This window comes from Macrosteles quadrilineatus, unplaced genomic scaffold (genome assembly GCF_028750875.1).
Source record: "Macrosteles quadrilineatus isolate MER2022 unplaced genomic scaffold, UCM_ALF_1.0 Scaffold_2__2_contigs__length_208266976, whole genome shotgun sequence".
NCBI classification, from domain to species: domain Eukaryota; kingdom Metazoa; phylum Arthropoda; class Insecta; order Hemiptera; family Cicadellidae; genus Macrosteles; species Macrosteles quadrilineatus.
The window spans coordinates 67472898-67498087 of NW_026542595.1; the positions used below are offsets into that span (position 1 = coordinate 67472898).

Below are 25190 nucleotides of genomic sequence, written 5' to 3' on the forward strand. Positions count from 1 at the left end.
TTTAGTATAGTGTAATAGATTTTTTCCCAAAATTGATCTGTATGAACATACGTATTCATATGCCTTTCTTTCGATTTAATTCCCTTTTGTATGTACTTGAGAATATAAATTTGTATTTATTATATTTCTCTTCTACATTTTCCCTCTATACATGGTTCATACCAGTATTGTTTCTCATTAAACAGATCGTTTATTTTTAAATATGTCCAGTTTTTTCTGTCTATTTAGGCTAATCATCGATAATGACTGTTTAGAATTTAGATTGTCTTAAAATTGCACTTAATTTACATTTGTATGTTTGGGAAATCCTTTTATATGTTACTAATTAAGTGAGTGTCAGATTCTATTGTTACACTAAAATAGGGGACACACTATGATTTCTTCACTGGGTATATGTAAAAGACAAGTGTAATAAAATGGAGAGGGTTCTATGCAGCTTTGTTACTATGACTAGCTGTTTAGCCGAACATTTTGACTCAAGCCAATAATCATGTCCAGTTTCCAGCCAACCCCTCGCCGTATTGTCTTCCTAAAGATTGACTATATCGAGTCGATTCCTCGGCAACGTAGTTTCTTCAATGCTACAAGATTCACTTGTTTCAGGACTGGACAACCTTCACGAGTACCTCAAGTTCTCATATCCTCGCATGAGAGCCCCGTCGTTCATATGTGAGAACGAGACGCGCCAAGGTCTAACGCTGCACTACCGCAGCAAGCGGAGAGGCTTCGTCTACTACACCATGGGGCAGATACGTGAGGTCGCCAGACACTTCTATCATAAGGTATGGAAAGTAAATTTACTTTCCGTAAATTTAATAACAGGTACAATGCTGATCAAGAAGTTAATCATAAGGTGTGTATCTCATTTTAACTGTGTATCTCATTTTACTGTAATGGGTTTTATGGATTGTAACTGTTAAAACCCATATCTTGCAACGTCGAAAATATAGGTTTTTGGCTGGACCTAAAATAAATAATAACCCATATTTATATTAAGATGGACAATTGGATCGGCAACTGGGTTCCGAAATTGTTAATCGTAAGCCATTTAATTGTAAGTTGGAGGGTTTTCTTCATGTTTTCCCTTATTGTCTACGCCTGTGGCATTGTCATATGAGGTACACAAATGTTTTCAGGGCAAGTGGTTCCGACCCATATGTTTTTGAATGTTTATGGAATTGAACCCGCCCCTCTCGTAACGAAGATTGGTACTTGTATAGCAATATATGCATTTAAATATGTAATATTCCACTGATATGAGATCGATTCAGGAACGGAAACCGTTAATAATTATAATCAAAGGAGAAGTAAGTAAGATGGGGTTGACAGAGTGCTTTATACTCTTTGGTGTCGTAATTGCCCTCGGCTTGGTAATTGTAATCTTCAGTGACTAGTATCATCAGCAAGATTAAATGTTTAAGACTTAATATTATCAGCCAGCTAAACGATAGTACCAAAGGCTTGATCCCCATTCCGTGTTAGGTGATTTTTTAGGAAAGAGTATTACCAATTACATTAGAGTGTAAAGTACGAACCCTTAGAAATCTTCCTGCCTTTAATATTTTGAGTGGCATTGGCGTGCTCTATTGTTGTAACAACAAAATGTATTGGCCCACAAGACCAAACGATAAGTTTGTGTCGTGCTTTAACGCATTCAATTAGTCTTAGTACAGCTTAGTACAAAGAAGAAATAAAAAGCTTAATACATTTGCCGTAACTCATGCGAAAGGCAATCTGTTTTAGTGATATTTTCTACGCTGGGAATTTTACAAAGAAAATTAATCCTAACTACAAAAAGTCAAGTATTTGAAAAAATCCATCAACATTCTAGTCGTACAAATGATCTCTTGATCGAATATAACGCAAGAATTCCCATAGCCGCTCAACGTTGCATAAACCGTATGTACTGTAATATTAATAAAATAAAATAAAACATTATAACCCTCTACACCTGTTTTTGCTGAATGATGCACTTCTAAACTTGGGTTAATGTCATTATATAATTTGATATTTTCCACACTCTTGTTAACCATTTATTTATACACTCAAATTTAAGCTTGAAATGATAACCTGAACTGACTTAAGTTCTTACCCGAATAGCTGGATGCTAAGAGTATTACAAAGAATTGTCTTTATTGTACGTAAACTATACGAAAACAAAAAGAAATACCTTCAAAAGTTTTATTTAAGACATTTATCTATAGTTTTCTTAATCCATTCACATTTTTTTCTAATACATTTTAAGTTGTTAAAACCTATTAATTTTCTTTCATTTCTATATGGGTAGTTCATACCTCTAAAGTATTAAATACACTGTAATCATGTAGTTTTAATACAATTGCAAAGCACCGCCACATATGTTTATTGTTAAATCAATTGACAGTTTAAAAAAATAACCATCCCTTTTTTGTTAATAATAAAATTAAATTAGCTGTTGGTTAAAAAAGGTTATTGAAATTAAATAGGATTAAATTAACTCGGAAATCTATATTAGCCAGAAAATAAGTATTTTTATATGACCTTTATGTACATTATAAGCGGATATCCCAGAGTGAAGCGCGATGCAGTAACGATGACGCCTATGTAACGGGATCAGATTAGACTAATGCGCTGCTGATAAAGCATGTTACGTTCAGCTGAAACATTTTGCCTGCATCATCACCCTTATCTTTTAATTGCCTACAAAAACAGTTCAAACTCAGAAGCCTGTGTATCTGTCAAGTGCACACAAACTACATAAACTTTTAGAGCGATTGATTTACGTATTACATAAAAATGGGGAGCATTTTCATTTTGAAATACTCTTGAATCAAATAAGCTAAGATTATGCACAAGATAATGTACTTGCCTTAGATTGCTGCCCTAGTTTTAAATGTTGTAAGCTTTCACAAAACTTAGGTAGAGCTTATGCAAGTGTATATCTGTTATAATCTGGCTGAAATATTTAGGCGGTTTAAGGGGAATTTTACATATATCCCCCTCTCCACTTATTTGTCTAATAGCCTCTCCAGCTGATAACGCTTTGTTAGCAAATGTCAAAACAAATGAGTAATCATTTGTTGATGTTTTTGTGTGGTTTGGTTTCTGTATACTTAAGTAATACAGTGTGATTTGAAATGGCAACTAAAGCTCCAGATATTTCAGTACAGACTAAAAAAATAGTGTTTAGTGTTTATCAAAACCTAAAGGATATAGTTAAGACCCATCCAAATGTTACAGTATTGGAATTATTCTCAAACACACAACAAGCTACTGCAGATGCATGCTCATTGTCACTTCGAAGTATTCAAAGAATTACCGCAGAAGGAAACAAAAATCCTATACATAATAATTGTAGGAACCAATTTCTATCATCTACAAAAAAGAAGCCTCATAAAAAGTGGATTACAGGCCTTGACGGCTTTGACAGAGATGTCGTGCGACGTACTGTATTAGAGTTCTATGATCGAGGAGAATATGTGACCTGTGATAAACTGAAGAATGTTTTAAGAGATAAAATCGGGTTTAGAGGGGGGCGAGACTCTATGCGGAAGGTTTTTAAAAAAATGTGGGTTCACATTTAAGAAGTGTAATGATGGTAGGCGTTTTTTAATGGAAAGAGACGACATAGTAACAGCAAGATTAGAACTCCTCCGAAAAATGCATGACTTAAGAGAAGATCCACTACAGCGGCCTATAGTTTACCTGGATGAAACCTGGATTAACCAAAATCATTCAAAGAAATACATTTGGCAACATTCGTCAAACGAAGGTGGTTTGCGTGTCCCAATCGGTAAAGGTTCGAGATTAATCATTGTTCACGCCGGATCAGCAAAGCACGGTTTCATTGAAGGAGCTGAGCTGGTGTTTCAGTCCAAATGTACAGGTGACTACCACAAGGAAATGAACCACGAAGTTTTCACAGAATGGTTTGTAGATATGTTGAAACTCTTAGATGAGGGGTGTATTGTTGTTATGGACAATGCCAGCTATCACTCAAAACTGAAAGAAAAAATTCCCTCTTCAAAGACTAAAAAAAAGGACATTACAGAATGGCTAACCAGCAAAGGGATACCTCACAACCCGAGACACACTGTCAGAGAATTATTAAACATCGTCAGAAGTCACAGAAAGGAATATAAAAGATTCGAAATCGATGACATTGCTCTGTGGATGGGGCATGAAGTGGTGAGACTTCCCCCGTACCATTGTCAGTACAACCCTATAGAATTGATTTGGTCACAGGTGAAAGGGGAGGTGGCAGAGCAAAACAAAACTTTTAAGATTAAAGATGTGAGAAATTTACTGGAAGAGTCTATTAAACGTGTTACCGTTGAAGATTGGAAAAACTGCGTGCGACACAGTGAGAATATTCAGAAAGAGGACTTTTTAAAGGAAATAGGCATCCGTGATGACAACTTCCAGCGTATCGTAGTTGATCTCCAGAACGACACAACTGACAGCGACAGTACCGATGACATTGATATGGAGAGCACAGACGGAATCGAATTCTAACAATATTGAAAACCGTGGCAATCAAAGGGTTAATATTGATTGTAGAATAATAATGTAAATGTTGTTATAATATACCAACATCAACGACTTTAATGACTAATAATGTTATATTAGAAATTAATTATTTTGTTTAGTTACTATTTTAATTAAATTATTTTTAATACTGCTAATGAAAATATTATTCTAATTTAGCTTTGATAGCTTTTAAATTTGAGCTGTAACCTTTTGATCTTTTAATTTTATTTTTTTAATATTGCTCAAATTGAGCAGTTTACAACGCCGAAAAAATACAGACTCGCTGTAACAAATCTGCGGGATCGCTTTCAAAGCGATCTTTTGAAAACGTAACACTGATTCGCTCACTTATAAATACGTAAGTCCACGGGCTCACTTTTCCAATCCATGAGCAGAAATGAACCTTTGAGCTCGTTATTGGTTGTATAGTGGTGTTTATAGGTGATTATAGCTCGATTGAAAATAGAAAAGTGGATATATATCCACTTTTCTGTCGAGCAGGTAAAAAGAATAAATAACAACTTTTTTTAATGGTGATGGATCTCTATAAGTCTTTAGTTACTCAGTGATCTAGTCACTGGGAGAAAAATGCTCCGTCAGAAACCTAGTACGTCACGGACTCCTTTTGCGTACTGGACGTTTGTGATAGGCGTCATTGCGTCCATTTATTTGTTTGTTAAATTCAAGTTCAGGTTATTTATCTGTATATTTAACCTATATTTTGTTATAAAAAGAGCTATATTTTTTAAGTGTTACAGTAATTTAGTTAGTTTTTTTTATGGTTTTCTTAACTGTGTATGCTATACTAAACAAACTTTTAAATCAAGACGAATTTGATAACATTTTTGGCGTCACATATAATAGCTACAAACACAGATTTCAGTGCCTAAATTTAGAAATTTTAGTATTGAATACCCCCTAGGCCCCCAGGATATAATTTGAAAATCAGCCTTTTCCAATCAAAAAACGTCTAATTCCAACCATGTATAAGGCCTGTATGAATTAGGTAAAAATGACAAATAGAAGTGGTTTGTTTACGTCTTATACATAACAGCAAACAGCTGTCTTGGTCAGTTCCAGTGGAGGGGATAAGAGTTCTTCCCCTTAAACCGCCTAAATATTTCAGCCAGATTATAGTTGCCATGACAGTGCAAAGAAAGTTTCTATGCTTTGTGGTTGACTTGCTTTGTTGACTTCTCAGTTAAGTGATTAGTAACTTACTCTAACACATTGGATGAAACTAAAAGATGATAATTCTAGAAAACTGAGTTAATCATTTAAGTTACTCATCTTTTAAACGTCAGCAAACCTAGTAAGACCGACTTTATTACAATTTCACATTATTTAACCAGGATTTCTGAACACCTATTCCTTTTTCAATATCAGGGGTTTACTTTAAACCTTCAGAGTTCTAAGGTGGGGATTTAGATGTGAATTATTTCCTGGGAACTAATTAAAAAACTAATTATTACAATTGCTGTAAGTTTCTCGAAACCAGATATTTTTACTTTGATAAATAGGCTAAAAAGAATAGAATGTGTAGAATAGAATCAATTTAACGTTAAACAACCACACTAGACCTGTGTGATCACATTAAAATTTAATGCAATTAAACAGTGGAAAGCGTTCATAATTACGCAGCATCAAATATTCGTACGGTTAATCCTGTATTGACTTTCAGTCAATTTTGCAATAAATATTAAAACAAACAATTGAACACGTTTTATTAATGTGCATAATGTTGTTTGCGAACAAAATATTTATAACTAACCAATATCCTAAAATATTTGTCCTAGTATTAGTTGATGTAAAAACTCTATGATCTCTTTATAGTACAGGTAAAATAATACAAAAAACACTACCAATAAAAAAAATGGTCCGTCGATGACACTTGGAAAACAAACATTTGTTGAATTTGTTTGTCATAAGAATGAATAATGTAAAGAGTTATATCTTGTTTACTTTTGTTCAGTTGAAGAAATACAGTCCACAAAGAATTATTATCTAGTTTTTCTCTAGTCTACTATAATTATAGTAGACTAGTTAATACCATATGTCTATTACATTCAATTGTTGCGGCGACTACTGTAATAATGGCAACGGGTTGTTATCAGCTGATTCATTATTGGGAAATAAAGAAAAAACTATCTTGTCACAATATTCACCATTTAGTTCTTTAGTTTTTTATTGTACATTGAACATTAAACTCGTAATTAGTTATATGTTGGGTAGTATGAACAATTACTGGTAATTGATGAAATTACGTGTTTTGTTGATGTTTTCACGTGTTTTAAACTTTAAAAATGTGTTGTACTAGAATTAGTAATATTCCAAAGGAGCTGGTAAAGTTATGCGTTATTTAAGAACATCCGATTTTGAGTGAGAAAGTGGCCCCGGGGGCTGCTGCTATTGAAACAATTATAGAATGCAGGTAAGCATATTAAGTTGTTATGTGAGAATAGTCAAGTAGTCGTGCATCCTTCATGCAGACACAATTACACAAAATCATTTTATGTACAACAAGAAGTAGATTATCAATACAGGAGAATAAGATGGTTTCACCGAAACATTTTTAAGATCCACAGGCAGTTTTGACTTTGATGGATAATAAAAAAAAAAATGGTGTGTTGGAAAAGAAGAAGAACAAGCTTTATCTAGAAAGGGGAAGTGGTGACGAAATATTGATGGTAGAATTCGCAGTGTGGTTTAGGCTGCTGTAAATGCTGGTTACCACTATTCTTGCTGGAAAAGTGACAGAACGCGAGACACTAAACATTGCCTTCATTGGCAGCCGTCCATCCTCAGATGAAGTGGCACGAGAAATGGGAATAATACATCACTACCTACACTAAAAACAAACTGTTTGAGCACTATACAGGGTGGTAAAAAAGTCCCTGGACAGTTAAATATTTTTTTAAAATAATGCAGATAGAGCTACAATACTTGGTACAAAGTTACATGGCATAAAACTCTATTTTAACACATATTCAGTGATCCAATAACTCTTCAGGGGGACGGCCCACAAGGAGTCGCAAGAAAATCTTAAATTAAAGCATAGGTCAATATGCACATCAAATTAAAGGTCTTTATTAGTAGAATACAATGCCGCAAACCGCACTTCAAAAGGTTGATCCTGCGCAAAATGGCAGATGTTCAAAGATTTCTTGAATCCGCCATTTTGAATCTTTGAACGACTGCCATTTTATACTCAGGCATTCTTTTGAGCTTGAATTTCCGGCATCGTAATCTACTAGTGAAGACCTTTAATTTGATGTGCATATCGACCTATGCTTACGTTAACAATTTTCTTCCGATTCCTTGGGCTGTGCCCCCTGAGGAGTAAGCGTATAATAGCAATGTTAATTGAATGAATCTTTGAACATCTGCCATTTAGCGCAGGATCAACCTTTTGAAGTGCGGTTTGCGGCATTGTATTCTACTAATAAAGACCTTTAATTTGATGTGCATATTGACCTATGCTTTCATTTAAGATTTTCTTGCGACTCCTTGTGGGCCGTCCCCCTGAAGAGTTATTGGATCACTGAATATGTGTTAAAATAGAGTTTTATGCCCTGTAACTTTGTACCAAGTATTGTAGCTCTATCTGCATTATTTTTTAAAATATTTAACTGTCCAGGGACTTTTTTACCACCCTGTATAGAGGAAGTTGTTATAACGAGAATCAAAAACGGAATTCCTGTAGTATGTTTCAAGAATATGCGTGATCAAGTGTTGAGTGATCTCTGGTATTAACAGAAAAAGACATATGAGGAGGAAGAAGAACTTAGAATTATTTCCATGACGGCTGAAATTATAATGGAACATATTGAGGAAACAGTTTATGATACTAATTCGTATCCTAACAGTATAAGCATCCTGAAAGATCACTGATCTACTGATTACTGATCGTATCCTGAAAGATGTTGATAAGCATATTCCTAAACAGTTGGCAGCGTTTATAGACAAACTAACCTCAAAGAAGAGTCAAACTAAAAAAGGGTGATTTGTTGATAAAAAAAATACTGCTATTAGACACTGATTGATTTTGATCGTCAAGCCAAGGACTTTTTTTCTCCTTTGCTGTTGGGTAATTCATCATAAATATATTATATAATTGGTTCATTGTCACTCATCAATCCATTACAGCTGAAATTATGAGGAAGCCTATTGACAAACCAACCTCATAAAAGAGACAAACTAAAAAGAGCGATTCGTTAAAAAAAATGGACTGCTATTAGACACTGCTTGATTTTGATCACCAAGCTAAGGTATTTTTTTCTCCTTGGCGTTCGGTAACTCATCATAAATATATTATAGAATTGGTTCAACCTCACTCATCAATCAATGGCAGCTGAAATTATAAGGAAGCCTATAGGCAAACCAACCTCAAAGAAGAGACAAACTAAAACGAGTGATTCGTTTAAAAAATGGACTGCTACTAGACACTGCTTGATTTTGGTCATCAAGCCAAGTTCTTTTTTTTCTCCTTTGTTGTTGGGTATATCACCATATATAGAATTGGTTCAACGTCACTCATCAATGTACTATCTAATTATTACATCTGTAGGTTTCCGAGAAAAAGGTTAGGTATTCAAGTTTCACAGGTGCAGTTGTAATGGTATTCACCAAAATTCATCAACGGACCAATTGTTTTTTGGTACTATTTTACCTGTACTAATTGGGGGTATTATTGTAAATAAGGGGTAATCTAGGCAAAATAATTTATGAGGAGTTTATCGTGTAGCTCTTATTTTTTTTTTCATTGTGGTGTGAGTAGCCTCCGGATTGCGAATAATAACTATGATAGTGGTTTAAATACCTTATTCTTGCAATCCAATTGTTGTCTTCACAACTAGTTTCAACCTGCTAGGAGGTCATCATCAGGTGAGTACAAGGATGATATTACTTCATATGAAGGTCGTCAGTAACAGTTTTTTCACATTCACACAAACACACGACGAATAAACACATAGTGCGCACACATATACGGCCGATAAAAACATTTAACTCGACAAGCGGACCCGTGTTGATAATGCGGAAGTTGCGTCTAGACTCACAGAGTCAACACGGGTCCGCTTGTCGAGTTAAATGTTTTTATCGGCCGTATATGTGTGCGCACTATGTGTTTATTCGTCGTGTGTTTGTGTGAATGTGAAAAAACTGTTACTGACGACCTTCATATGAAGTAATATCATCCTTGTACTCACCTGATGATGACCTCCTAGCAGGTTGAAACTAGTTGTGAAGACAACAATTGGATTGCAAGAATAAGGTATTTAAACCACTATCATAGCTCTTATTTTTATTTGATTCAACATCGAAATTAACCCTAAAAACACGTGCAATCTGCCTTAATTGTGTCCAAATGTAATTTTCAGTTTTTAAAACTCATATTTCTCCTCCCTCCCCTAAAAAACCCCTTCCCCCTAAAATTTCTATGGACTCTTTAGGAGGATTATTCATCATATGTAAGGATTATTCATCCTTATCACAGACAAAAAGTCTTCACCAAGATTCATCAACGGACAAATTTTTTGTTATTACATGCCTATTTTACCTGTACTATTAGCTAAAATAAACTTTACTGCCTCTATAAAATTATTATTTAGAAGAATGTTTCAATCGAAAATGAATCAAAAATGAATAACTCCCATGCTCAGTTAAAATCAGTTGTTAACATTTTTAATTAACATGATATATCATTTTAATGGGCTAATATTTGTTTCATTACTCTTATTATCACCAGTTACTTGGCAACATTTATTTCAAATGTTAATTTGAGGAGGCACTGTAATTTAATAACAGAGACTTAAGAGGAGGGGTTGTAATTTAATGAGGATTTTTTCACTTTTAATTTAATGCCTGCATGAACTTAATCACGTCCAGTTTTTCACAGTAGTAATCTTTTCATCTTCTGACTTCCAATCCATCATTAAAAATACTACTAAAGTTTTAAATAATACAACAGTCTTACATTATAATAAATAACAGGCCTTGTAACATCATAAACAGTTCTGTAAGTTCGTATAGTTTACATTGTTTGGTAAAATGATTTATCCTACAACAGTTTTAATCAACACTACTGTGACAACAATCAGGACTGTTATAATTTTGAATACATCCTACAGCTTCAAAACCTATTAAATACTATTAAACTTACCGCTATAAAATACGCATATAATACATAGAAGACAATGTAATATTGTGGTAGTGTGAAACCAGGGTGTAGAAAGCCACCTTGATCAGCTGGGTGCGGGGTAGTATCCGGATATGGTGCTTATAACCTGGAACGATAATTACTACAAAATTTCGTAATAATTTGCGTGCAACAGAAAAAATAAGTAGAAAATCTGCCTTTTTGCATATTTTGGTGTATTTTAAAAAATATATTAAAATAAAACTACTATTGCTCGGTAACAAAGTATCGTACAAACATGTTTGAACTGTAGAATTGTAGGAAATCTAATGCACTACAAAAGTGCAATGTATGCTTTTCGGTAGGAATTAAAGGAAAAAAGTTATTGAGAAAAAAACAAAAAAAAAGTCCAAAATTTTGGAGTTTTTCCGCCACCATCTTTTTTCCACATGGTCCTCGAGGTCCAAAACTTGGGAAAATGTTGATTTAACATCCCTGAACAACATCCCCAAGTTTCATTAACTTCCGACCTTTTTCCATCTAAAACTACCTGCTGACTGGACTAAAGTTAGTGTTCAAACCAATTCATCTAAGAACATTATTAAGAATTTGAAATATCTATTACGATAAATAAGTTGTATGAAGCATATGCGTGTCCCAATCGGTAAAGGTTCGAGATTAATCATTGTTCACGCCGGATCCATCTAACGCCTGTTTTTTCTACCTGCCGACTGGACTACTTATCCTATTGATGGAGTTGTGGCGTTAAGTTAATCTTTGTGATTTTAGTCAGTTTAAAGCTTTCAAAAAACTTTTTCCTGATACTTTTTACTTATAAAAATACTAAAGTAATATATAATGAATATTATAAAAATACTTGTTATACAGTAATCGCATTGATTATAAATTTTTAGGATAAATTAATCTTAAATTCTGAAAAATATTTACCTGATATTATTTATTTTTATTTTTTGCAGTGATATTAGGATAAAGTGAAATTGAACTAAACGTTTTTATGTTGTAACAGATCAATAGATAAAAGGTGTGTTGTATTGAAGGTGTAATTAAGTATGGCATTATATTTTGGCTGTTGATTTAAAAAAAATACGTTTCCAACAAAGAAAAAGAGATTTTTAGGTATATCACTAAATAAAATTGGTAATATATCAGTTATTAAAGCGAGATTGGACACACCGCATCGTCATCGATATTTTTGTAATTTAAAAAGCCTTTGTTTTGGTGGCCCTCATGGAAAACGAATCACGCATTTCAATGTATTTCATAAAACTGGTTTGTATAATGAATTGTTGTAAAATGGTTTTAAACCATTTAATAGTCGGATAAACTGCCCAAGACTTAAATGTAAATGTTCACTGTATCTTGGAACTTTATCAATATACGGGGTGTTTCAAAATGACTCACCCGGTTTCAACGCTTTATAACTTTTATACTATTAAACTTACCGCTATAAAATACGCATCAAACGAAAAAGCAACTCAAAGAGTTTATGCCTACCGAAGACACATTTTTTAATAAAATCGATCCAGCAGAACTGTAGATTTCATTGTACAAAGTTAAAAAGTAATCTCCAACTTTTTTTAACACTAGAAATTTGGAGGTTACTTGACGTTTTTGCAAATAACTTTAAAATGGTGAGGAAATCGACCAAAGTGGAAGGTAATATTCCGAAAGAGAATAAAATTTCCTACAATCTACTATTAAGCATTTTTTTTAAATACTCAAGAAAGGTACCAAAAATTGCTTAAAAATGAAAAAAAAAATTGAAAATCCCTGTCTTCAATGTATAATAGACATAGCAAACATTAAATTTCACACTTTTATTTTAAGGCAAATTTAGGCTACATTTATTAAGTATTTTAAAGAAATGCATAATTGTAGATTGTAGGAAATTTTATTCTCTTTCGTAATATTACCTTCCACTTTGGTCGATTTCCTCACCATTTAAAAGTTATTTGCAAAAACGTCAAGTAACCTCCAAATTTCTAGTGTTAAAAAAAGTTGGAGATTACTTTTTAACTTTGTACAATTAAATCTACAGGTCTGCTGGATCGATTTTATTAAATAATGTGTCTTTGGTAGGCATAAACTCTTTGAGTTGCTTTTTCGTTTGATGCGTATTTTATAGCGGTAAGTTTAATAGTATAAAAGTTATAAAGCGTTAAAACCGGGTGAGTCATTTTGAAACACCCGGTATTTAGAGTAATCAGGGTCTAATCGATAGTCAATAGTATTTAGTTAGTAGTAACTTTATAATTTTTTAATATCGCTAACAATTATTGTCACTAGCTCCAATCAAGTTAGTAATCTTTTCGATTAATTGGCGATATTTAAATGCATTTTATGGTTAAAAAGCTATTTGAAAAAGAGGCAATTTCTAAAGAGGTTTTAGTATAAGAATATTTCCTACGGAGAGAAAATATTGTAAGGCTTGACTCTGGAAAGTACTATGTTTGCGTGGTTCGTGTTGAGGATTTTACTATCGCGAGCCTTGTTTACGCTCATGGCGGTGATTGTTTATTCTGTAACTCTAAGGGACTGTGATGTAGGAAGCTAACGTTTTTTTTCAACACAAAAAAAGTTTTTTAATTCAAGGAATTAATTATAAACAAATTTCCCTATTTATTCTGTTTTAATTGTTATTGCTGAATAAAACTATGATTTACACCTATATTCATGACTTTCTATATTTCAAAACAAAGAAATAGAAGAAAAAATTCAATAACATTATTTCTTTATCTAAGGTAATTGTTCGTAGCTTTGCCCAAAAATTAAGTTGAATTCTCAATACAAATCACGTTAACCATAAAGTTGGTTGCACAGAAACAACAAATAAATATTTATAAGCTTAGTCAAAATAATAATACAAATAAAAAATATAATTGCAACAACTAAAATAACTTAGCTCAAGTAAATCGATAACTTTGTTAAACATACTGTTGTATGCAATTTTCCGACTCTGTTTCCATACAAGGTGATGTCGAAATGTGTTCTGCATAACAATACAAATACACTTTGTAGACAATTCAGGATAAATCGGAAAGTCAATCATAGTTAAATACTGATGACATTTTCATAAGTTAACATAGATTAACATTAAATAACGTAGGTTACCAAATTAGTTATTTAATCTACTTATTGTAACTAATCGCCTACTAATAATATCCCGTGCTAGGTGCTAGTATCAATTGTTAACTTTACTTTAGTATTAAATATTTTGTTACAGAATTAAATTACAAATAAGTACCTATGGTATAAATCAGTGCAATATTGCCAGAGTACAATATTGCCTAAAGTTAAGTCTCGCAGGAGACTTTGTTTGCCGTTCGTGTTTAAACTTGCCTTGGGCGGTCTTACAACTGTTGCAATATCACCGGCAAACAACGCCAGTTTGTTCAATGAAACGTGGACATTCTATATCCTGGTATTGCATACCAGCTATCCGCGCTTTGCAATAGGGTGAGGTCGCAAAGGATGATATTTTATACTTCCTTATTTATTATTTAGTAATGTAAGTAGACTTTTAGACTAAAATGTAAGGGTTCATTTTAGCATCTAAAATAGAAAACAAATTATTAACAGTATTAACTTAAGATTAAGTAATAATATTGTACATTCTTTAGTTAGGCTAAATCCTAAAAGCTAAGAAGCATTCCAAACTATATCTTACTTGCTGCATTCATAAGCGCGTTCCGCTCCAAACAAGCGTAGAGGGGTGAGTTTTTTAAAAGCCATGAATCGAGGGTACTTCCTTTCTACCTGGCGACGATGTTAGTAAATTCTTGCTTAGCGCCTACCGCCGCAAAACCATTGATAGAGAAATACCATTTGCGTTGAGGTTTCGGTACTCCTCCTTGTCGTCAGTTTATAGACACACAATCGGAATATGTGTGCCATCAATTGCACTGAGGATGCCAGGGACACGACCTAACCAATAAAAGGTGTCCTTTGTTTGTTCAGCGTAGTGATTCTATGGAAATTGTATATACTCTTTTCTCAATACACGGCATATTGCCAATGTTACTTTATGTACATAGCGGCATACCGATGACTAAGACGTATTCGTCAGATTACCGGCTTTCCGCAAAAGTGTTCCACTACCAAAAAAACGCAAAGCAACTAACACTTCCTTCCTAACAGGTAACCTTGTTCCCCTTGTGGAAGTGCCTTCCAAACTAGACCTTAGGTCGTAGCCTCGAAACTTTATTTTCAACTAACCCTTTAAAGCATTTGCTGTGTTGGCAGTTACTCCGTCTTGTTGAATCTTCTTCAACCAATGCGTTTTTTTGCTTTTAATTCCAGGAACGAAGAAAGTGTCCAACATTCTCATATAACGTTCTTGGTTTACCGTAACTGTTCCCCTACTTCCTCAAAAAAGTATTAGTTTAGTGATGAGGCTTAAGCTAAGGCCACACTAAATAAACTATATTTTCCTGCTCACAGCTAATTTTAACTGTTGTCTGCAAAACTTTAATTTGTCAGTGATATTATTGTCCTCAAATCTATCTGCAATATCGTCAATAAAGCGATTAATCTAATTTAAATTGCTTTGAATGCGTCCACTGTACAATCACGTGCCAATCCAAAAATAAATGTACACACACTAAGTAGTTTGGACAATTTGTGGATATTCCCCATTATATCTTTTAGTGATTGGCTGTCATTAATACAAATCCCGTTTTTGAACGATCTTATTCTCAAGTCATTATCTATAACTACACAAGATTCAATTTTAGGTTTATCATCTTCAGTTGACATAACTTGACAAATATATACGCTTTCCTTATTCAAAGCTGTAAACCCATTTTCTTGTGGGTCATTTATTGGTAGGTAGATCTGTGGTTGAACTTGAAGACACACTCTGGAAACGATTAGGATACGCATCATGAGTCAATTTTACCCGATCGCGTTTGACATTAAGCAGGCCCCACAGGCTCCGGTATATCTGCAGGCTTCCGGCCTGCAGACTAACCCAGAAATAGGGGGGTCACTCTTCAGAATATCCGAAGGCAGGCGAGGATTTAGGTGCCCCAGTTTGTTCGTGCAACATGACATAAGCAGATGATGACGCTCTGGCTGTTGTTGGTTTCTTGTTAGCTGTAAACTGTAGTTAAAAGAAAGTGAGAAGAAAGTTATGGACTAAATATTGGTCACAGAAAAAGAAAGTTTATTCACATCCAAATAGCTTACTAATAAATGTCTGGTAGGAACCGTTCTGGAGGCAGCTAGAACCCTAAAGAATATATAATCCCCCAAAAAACTAATCTATCAAAAAATCTAAAATAACCAATAACCAAATCAAAAATAACCGAATCAAAAAACTAACCCTTTCTCTACCTCAGGTGGCCTATTTATTGATCCGATAGCTACTGAGTGCAAAGCCCTCAGTGTTTACAAAACACCTCCAGCACGCTTTACAGCAAGCAAGGCCTGACCACAGGTCATAAACCTAGCTTGCCTAGGCTACCCTCCTTTACAAACATACCAAAAGTCCTGACTCCTAGGTGGTGAGCCAGGCGGTGGAGGAGCGAAAGGGGGGTAGGGGGGGGGGGGTTAAAGGTACGCATTCTGGGTTTTTCGATTATATCTCGAAAACTATCAACTTTTTGTACACTATACTAAATTATGAAATTGAAGAAGATTAAATTTTCTACAAGAAAAGTATACAGTGTGTAAATTAAGTATCGAAACAAATCTGTATTAAAAAAAAAAAATAGATAGAAATATTCTGTTTGTGGCAATAATTGTTAACAAAGATTCCGCAACTTTTTACATCAAAAATATTTGTTTACCCCCCTAAACTAACTAGGGGGTAGGGGGTGACTTATATTTTTCTAAAAGCAACCCCTATTGAGTGACCCCTCATTTTGAAGGGGTTGTCAAAAGAAACACAATGACGCAAATCTGAGATGGATATCTTACCCCTAGGCAAAATGGTAGGTATTCCAAAATTTGATTTACCATGTGAAAAAGCACTAATTTCACCAAGATTCCGCTACTTTTTACATCAACCATATTTTTTAACCCCCTAAACAGGGTAGGGGGGTGGGGGTGACTTATTGTTTTAAAAAACAAACCCTATTAAGTGACCCATCATTTTAAAGGGTTTGTCAAGACATCATCAATGGTGCACGCCTGAAGTCATTGTGTCGACCCTAGCGAAAATGGCAGGTATTTTAAAAAAAATATTGAGTGAAAAAGCACCCATTCCAATTAAAAAATTTAAATTGCTGAGAAAGCTACTCTTAATGAGTGTCCCCTCATTTTATAGCCCGTGTCACGCTAATAACAATGATTTAAGATTACTAAACATATGGTGGTCACGAACGTCTACGTTTGAAGCACAATTTAAAAAGGTAACAAGTACTTTGTAGCCATAAATAATAACACAAAATACAAACTTAATACTCTAAAACACAAAAATAGTATAGTTATTACTAAGTAATGTTTGATATTACCTTGATAGTTTATAAATGCTCGAACTTATGGCCAAGACAAATTCCTAAACTATTGTAAAATTCATTTAACACTCTGCCAATCGTTTGTTGATCAATCTACCGCGCTTCCGTCAGAACCCTCACTGAAAGCTCTTGTAAGCTTTCTGGTCGGTTTACATACACTTTACTCTTTAGGTATCCCCATAAAAAATAATCCAAAGGGGACAAATCAGGAGATCTCTCGGGCCATTCGATAGGACCTCTTCTACCTATCCACTTATCAGGAAAAGTTAGGTCCAAATAGTCCCTTACATTTACAGCGAAGTAGGTTGGGGCGCCATCTTGCTGAAACCAAATACTTTCATGCACGGAATGTTCTTCATCTTCAGGAGGAAACTCTCTAGAAATAGCGGGTACAACAGATTCACGCAGCAGATCCAAATAACGATCGCCATTTAAATTACCTTCAATTATAAAAGGTCCAACTATCTTAAACCCAAATATTCCTGCCCAAACATTATAGTCCAGTAAATAGAGGTATGTTAACTTACAAACGGTCCGGTAAGTCTAAATTTTTTATATGTTGTCTAGGATGGTAAGTAGGTGTTAAAACCGCAAAATGCACAATTCTACCCCCTCCGCGCCCACCGCCATATTGAAAAATCGATAAAATCTGTACTTTCTAGAGATTTTCGCCTATATCTCCGTTTTGGTGCGTTTTAGCGAAATATATGTAATGCAAATGTTGTAGACAATTAAATTTCCTATAATATAAGTATAACAATTTGGTTCTAAGACTTATGGTTACGAAAATAGTTAAACTTTTATACAATAAAACATAAATTTTTTGTTATTTTGACAAATCTCTATTAGTCCAAGCAAACTAAAAAAACTGACACAGGGAACGTTAAAAAAATTGCAAGAAAACGTTTTATGGTTTTATTTTGTAGTGTTGGGTCTGCAGAGTGATATACTAAAAGTTGCCAAAAATCGGTCTACAGGAAACCCCCTAAAATCACGATAAAAAATGGCGGTTTTTCTCAACATTGGACAAATTTGAAAAAAATATACCACATGCATATTTTATTCAAAATTTTGTGAGATTTTGACTTGGGACGACCACCGAAGTTTATTGGGTGGTTAGTACTTAATTTACATGGGGAACTCATTTTGGCCGCCATCTTGGATCCGCCATATTGGATATAAATAAAGAAAATTAAATGCAATGATGACGTTGTGACACATCATTATAAACCAGATTTTCACGCTGATTTCAATGCCGAAATCCGTTTTTTTTTTTTTTAAATATATTTACGTTTTGAAGATATGTTCAAACGAAAACTCTCCCCCATACATTTCTTATGGACGTTTCGTACTTGGAATGTTTTTAAATACCATTTTTGTTATATCTCCAGTTCTTATCAACGCTTGCAGTTCAGTATAGCCTTTAAATATTCTGTGATGTAAGCGCTTTCACCTATTAATCATTGAAATCAAACGAGTTAGCGAAGAGCTACAATCCCCAAAACAATAACAAAGATTAAAAAAAAGTTAAATTTCATATTGTCTTAGGTTTGTAGCTCGTTGCTAACTCGTTCGATTTGAACGATTAATAGGCCAAATGAAAGCGCTTACATCACAGAATATTTAAAGGCTAGACTGAACTGCAATAGTTGATGAGACCTGGAGATATAACAAAAATGGTATTTAAAAACATTCCAAGTACGAAACGTCCATAAGAAATGTATGGGGGAGAGTTTTTGTTTGATTATATCTTTAAAACGTAAACAGATATTTAAAAACGGATTTCGGCATTGAAATCAGCGTGAAAATCTGGTTTATAATGATGTGTCACAACGTCATCATTGCATTTAATTTTCTTTATTTATATCCAATATGGCGGATCCAAGATGGCGGCCAAAAATGAGTTCCCCATGTAAATGAAGTACTAACCACCCAATAAACTTCGGTGGTCGTCCCAAGTAAAATCTCACAAAATTTTGAATAAAATATGCATGTGGTATATTTTTTTCAAATTTGTCCAATGTTGAGAAAAGCCGCCATTTTTTATCGTGATTTTAGGAGGTTTTCTGTAGACCGATTTTTGGCAACTTTTAGTATGTCACTCTGCAGACCCATCACTACAAAATAAAACCATAAAACGTTTTCTTGCAATTTTTTAACGTTCCCTGTGTCAGTTTTTTTAGTTTGCTTGGAGTAATAGAGATTTGTAAAAATAACAAAAAAATGACTTTTTATTGTACAAAAATTTAAAAATTTTCGTATCCATAAGTCTTAGAACCAAATTGTTATACTTATTTTATAGTAAATTTAATTGTCTACAATATTGCAATTACATATTTTTCGCTAAAACGCACCAAAACGGAGATATAGGCGAAAATCTCTAGAAAGTAGAAAATTTTTCGTTTTTTCAATATGGCGGTGGTCGCGGAGGGTGTAGAATTGTGCATTTTGCGGTTTTAACACCTACTTACCATCCTAGACAACATGTAAAAAATTTTGACTTACCGGACCGTTTGTAAGTTAACCCCCCTATTTTTGTCTCTATTTACTGGACTATTATTTCTGAGGTCTTTATGTAGGACATTCTTGAGCCCAATGTGGATTTTCATCGGACCAGTATCTTGAGTTTTGTCTGTAAAAGTGACTATTGAGGCCGAAGGAGGCTTCATCGGAAAATACTATCTTCGTTTTAAATAACGGATCTTGGATACACCGCTGCATAATTTCTTCACAAAATTGAATTCAACGATCAAAATCATCCTCGTTCAATTCATGAATTAGCTGTTTTTTATAAGGATGCAAATTTTCAGCTTTCAGAGCTTTATGTACCGAAGTATGACTCATTCCTAGATTAATACTGAGCTGACGAGTTGATGTGTGAGGATATTCTTGAACACTCAAAAGCACATCCAATGCCATGTCCTCTGTTACAACTGATCTACGTCGACCAGTTTTAGGTTTATTTCCTGTTATTTTAGCTTTTACACATTCCTCAATAATGCACTTTGCATTTGTATATGTTACAGGAAATGAAGATGGCGAAAAAAGTTTTCTTGTAACTATCCACCTGGCTTCTTAGCCAAACTACGAACGATATAACATGTTCTCTTACATGGAGCTTTAAATATGTATGATGTTTTTGTAGGAAATGAGGATAGAGCTAGTTAGAGAGGAAGTCTTGTTTGACACTGTTCACGTCACCTTCCAACTCACCTTCGACAATAGAGCGTTCACCTTGGCTTCTCTCACACTCACAAGAGAAGAGAGACATCTTCCAATCAGCGCCTCCGTTCTCTTTGAGATCTTCCCTTTCTGTATTGTTTTTGGGTGAGTTTATCGTGTAGAAGTATGAAATAACCATTTTTCTAGCCTAGATTTTTATTACAAGCTGAGCTCTACCCGTGCTTTGCAACGGAAAGAGGACGAGGTTTTCTTAAATAGTTTCACTTTGGTTTAAAAATCCATAGTTCATTTTATAAAAAGAAAATTAATTGTATTACTTATTTGGTATGGCAACGTTTTTTTCTTTCAGGCGAGTAGTTAAAATTTCCTTGGCATCCTAGTTTGTTGTAGGCCTTGCCTGTTTAAAAATATTGTTACTCTAATTATGATATAATTTGAAAAGATCAATCTACCTAAAATTGAAGGTATAATTACGTTTAAGCTTGTTGTTATGTTTAAGGTCAACAGATCCTAGTGTAGCAATATAATCAATTAGGTCTACTACTGATGTTTCATAAGAACATAATCTTTCTCTCAAACTTTTTAACTAAATCCTATATACCTGTAGCTCGTTATATACAATTCACAGAATAGTTATTTTTGTAACTAGTGAGCAAAGTGCGGCTCGCGCGTAAAAATTTCTCTCGTGTGCAGCAATATCATTTGCGCTCGTGTTACACATTATATATTTCCTATAGTCACTATTAAGCATATAAATAATTAGCCTTTCAAACTATATACAACACGTTTTTAGGTTAGGTTAAACCCAAGCGTTGAACGGATTAGGAAACATTGCACCAGCTGATTGTAGTCGTAGTATCATTAAGTAAGTGTTGAGTACACGTCGTATAAACGGGAATATTCAGTATAAACAGAATAAACAAGTATGTAAAGAGGTAATTTTTGCCAAGCAGTTTTAACACTCTCAAACCAACAACAAGCAAATTAACAATAATTAATTAAAACTGAAATGAAATGTCAATAACACATTTTCTGACACTTTTGTTACCGGTACTTTTATACTGACGCACCATGATGAAAACAGTTCATAGGCTCGTTCATACTTTTGTTTGGATTTGTTTCTGCTATTTCTTCTGGTGTGCCAAAAATATATTCGTTATCACTTTCACTTCGTTCATTCATGTCATTACCACTTTCCACTTAATTATTCTTTCAAATAGGATGAAATAGGTTATGTTCAAACCAAGCGTTGAACTAAAATAGGAGGTAATTTTTGCCAAGCAGTTTTAACACTCTCAAACCAACAACAAGCAAATTAACAATAATTAATTAAAACTGAAATGAAATGCCAATAACACATTTTCTGACACTTTTTTTACCGGTACTTTTATACTGACGCACCATGATGAAAACAGTTCATAGGCTCGTTCATACTTTTGTTTGGATTTGTCTGGTAACAGATTTAAACTTACGTGTTTAGCAGTTTCTGCTATTTCTTCTGGTGTGCCAAAAATATATTCGTTATCACTTTCACTTCGTTCATTCATGTCATTACCACTTTCCACTTAATTATTCTTTCAAATAGGATGAAATAGGTTATGTTCAAACCAAGCGTTGAACGAAAATAGGACAAAAACTATAAACACAAGTTTAGTCAGTCAGCTGATGTTAATATTATTATCTTTAAGTGTTGCCAACCTATTTCCAAGCGTACACGGATTACGTGCATAATAAAACCACGCTGTTTTGTGTTGTATGGTTGGAATCCTGATGTGCGCCAAAGTGTAAACCGTACGACAAAGTAAGTAAGTGCAGCAATTAGCAGCTTTCTGTACTATAAACAGTGCAAGGAAACCAACTGTATGGGGTGACTATAGGAAAAACTATTAGAAAGATTCTACAGAACCTTTTACTACCTTCCGTTCACAAAACATAATCCTCTTACTAATCATTCTATAAGGCCAGGTTTTCTCAATTAATTAATGTAAACTTTGAAAGCCTGTAAGGAAATCCCTAAGATATCGGCCTTTGGGGCAGAGCTGTTAGGGAATTAGCTTATACCAATGGTTGTAGGCAAATCTACACACTCTTCCTTTTGATGCGAAACATGCCTATATTGATTTGGTTAATGACCTTAATCGATGACCACAAATTTGACTGTACCACTTTAATAATATGATGAATTCTGAAAGTTTTAGTGATCTCATGGTTTTTAACCTTGTGAGTTATGGTTTTGGAAAGAGTTTGTTGTATGAACCAATGTTTTTATGGACAGGTCTGATATGGTGGTCCGAAGTATCGGCAATTCTCTCATGGTGATATTACCTGATCTCGTGGGCAAGAAGATAACCAACTGGTTTGACCTCGTCCGACCTCTTATCGCTTTCAAATTCCAATCTGTAAGTAGATGAACAGTTTTGTACCAACAAATTTAAAAACACTTTTTTACTTATTGTTATTATTTTTGTTTAAGTGGTTAAAGATACGAAGTTGAAACTTTTCACAATTATTAATGACAACTATGCAAAGCTAACAAAAATTATGACAATGCTTCAAAAATGTTAAACAAAATGGCTGCTATTTAAAGTTTTGTTTCTTAAATAACTCATTGACAATAACAACAGTTGATTTTACAAACATTTTAAATGGCTGCCATTCTGTTTTGTGAATTTGAAAATTTGTCATAATTTTGTGATAGCAATTCCTAGTCGTCATAAATGTTTATGCAAAGTTTCGATTTCTTATCTTTTTAGAAACAAATACCACTTTTAAAAATAATAAGTAAAATAATGTAATTAGCGGAAACATTAGTCACCCTATTAAACTGCATTAAATAAAATTCTGTATCATAAACTAAATTTGTTGATGAGTTCTTGAGTAATATGTATATGATAAATATTTTGTTTCATTGAGGTATGAGTAGTCTCCGGATTGCGAATAATAACTAATGATAGTGGTTTAAATACCTTATTCTGGCAATCCAATTGTTGAGTCTAGACTAGACGCACCTTCCGCATGATCAAAACGGGTCCGCTCGTCGAGTTTGATGTTTTATTTTGCAACAGTTCATAAAATTTTGTATAATTAAATAATATATAAATAGCCTATTACCAGTCAATTAAGCCTAACAGCCTATTTTAAATATATTATGTTTACAATCTATTTCAAACACAAGCTAAAGTAAAAATAATTCTATATATATCTAAACAAAATCTCAAAAAGTAATTTACCCAAATTAAATTGCATATACTATTAATGGCCTGAGTGACTAAGAATTAACAGTGAACTTCAAGATCTAGAAGACCTGAATACATTGTTGCTGAAAAACATGTGAGGTAACAACTGGATTTCCTCCTTCTTCTACCATGAACTAGCCTGGGTGAGAGTTTAAAAACTAGTTTGTATGTATGATTTTTATATTATAATATTTTCTAGTAAAAAGTGAAAAGCTAAACCAAAATAGTCTAATTATTTTAAATAGTTTAAACAAGAAGAAATGGGGAAACTTGGAAGAAACTTGGTAATCTCCATCTTATTATTACAGACTATCCTATTTAGGTGATGGACAGTTTGAGAACATTAGCCTACTTTTGAGGTGGATCGAGTAGCCTCATAGCTGTTAAAATTTATACAGCCTAAAATCAAAAGTAAAGACTTTTGTTTTAAAACAATCTTATCCAAATTCGATATAAAATTATTTAGTAAAAAAAAATCAAAGGCTAACTTTATTATCATTAAAAAAAGTTTCAAATTAAAAGATTAGCAAGGAAATTGGTAATTAAAGAGAGTTCGAAACACTAACCCTAAACCCTGAGGTTGCATTTTATCGGCCGTATGTGTGCGCGCGTTATGTATTTGTTCGTGTGTTTTGTGTAAGTGTATACAGTATTTGCGGGACCATCAAGTAGTCTCACAAACCTCGGAAGTTCCTATATCACCTAGAATAAATAATTTTAATCAATAGTTTATTTACAGTAAATGTTTGAAAAAAAAACAATAAAAAATGTTATTTAGAGAGAAAGAGCGAGGTCGAAGTCAGCACACATTCTTGTGTTAGTCGTAATTAAAACAGGATTTCATTCAAGAACTTACGCTAAAAGCTTCCTTTTGACAAAAACCGTTTTCTCCAATAACTTACTCTCTTTGTTTTTTTCTTTGTCTCTTAATTTTATTTTTTCATTGTTATAGTATTTTTCTTCATTAGGGCACAAAGTGGCCTTTTCGACTCAATCTCAAGTTTGACGATGGAGGCGAAGCCGAGGTTGGAAAATGAGCGAGGATTGAAACGACACTTTCTGCCCGTGTGATAAACTATATTTTCTGTCATATTGCAACGTTATTAAATTTAACGAACTGAGTGACGAAGAAACGAAAATATTTTTCAAGGACAGACAACCTCTCAAAACAACTTCCAACTTGTTTTTGATTTTGCTAATGCAAACAAGCAGCTGTTTAGTAAGAGTTTTGATTGTTTAATCCATTACCATTGTCTTAGTGCATGTTTTACTATCGATATGTCGAACTATTTTAAAAAAAATGCATCAATAAACTACAACCATAGATAAAACATACGGTTAGTTTATGCTACAACCAATGTAATCAGTCGATACATGATTTCGATGCATACGATTGCTTATAATCGAAGTTTAGAACAGCTGACTTGTACTCCCTAAGGACTGTTCAACTTAAGCTGTTGGTAGTTGTTCTAACTAATAAAAACAAACTAATTAATAATGCGTGTGTGTCGAGAAGAACGTTCTAACTACTTCTACGGAACACTATACTATGACAAAATCTATAACAATCTGTAACAGTCTAAAAAATAATGTTAAGGATAGAAAGCAACGTGTCTAAATAGTCAACAATTAACAGTGTAGACGAAC

At 33.7% G+C, this 25190-nt stretch overlaps 1 protein-coding gene across 1 annotated transcript in view; it reads left to right on the forward strand.

The window, feature by feature from the left end:
* The window catches only part of LOC128987856 (soluble guanylate cyclase 88E-like), a 283796-nt gene that overhangs the window by 133801 nt on the left and 124805 nt on the right, over window positions 1-25190 (forward strand). Inside the window, exons 4-6 of the mRNA XM_054408910.1 lie at window positions 604-782; window positions 20270-20451; window positions 22583-22706. Coding sequence (XP_054264885.1) covers window positions 604-782; window positions 20270-20451; window positions 22583-22706 — 485 coding nt within the window. The remainder of the gene's footprint in view (window positions 1-603; window positions 783-20269; window positions 20452-22582; window positions 22707-25190) is intronic.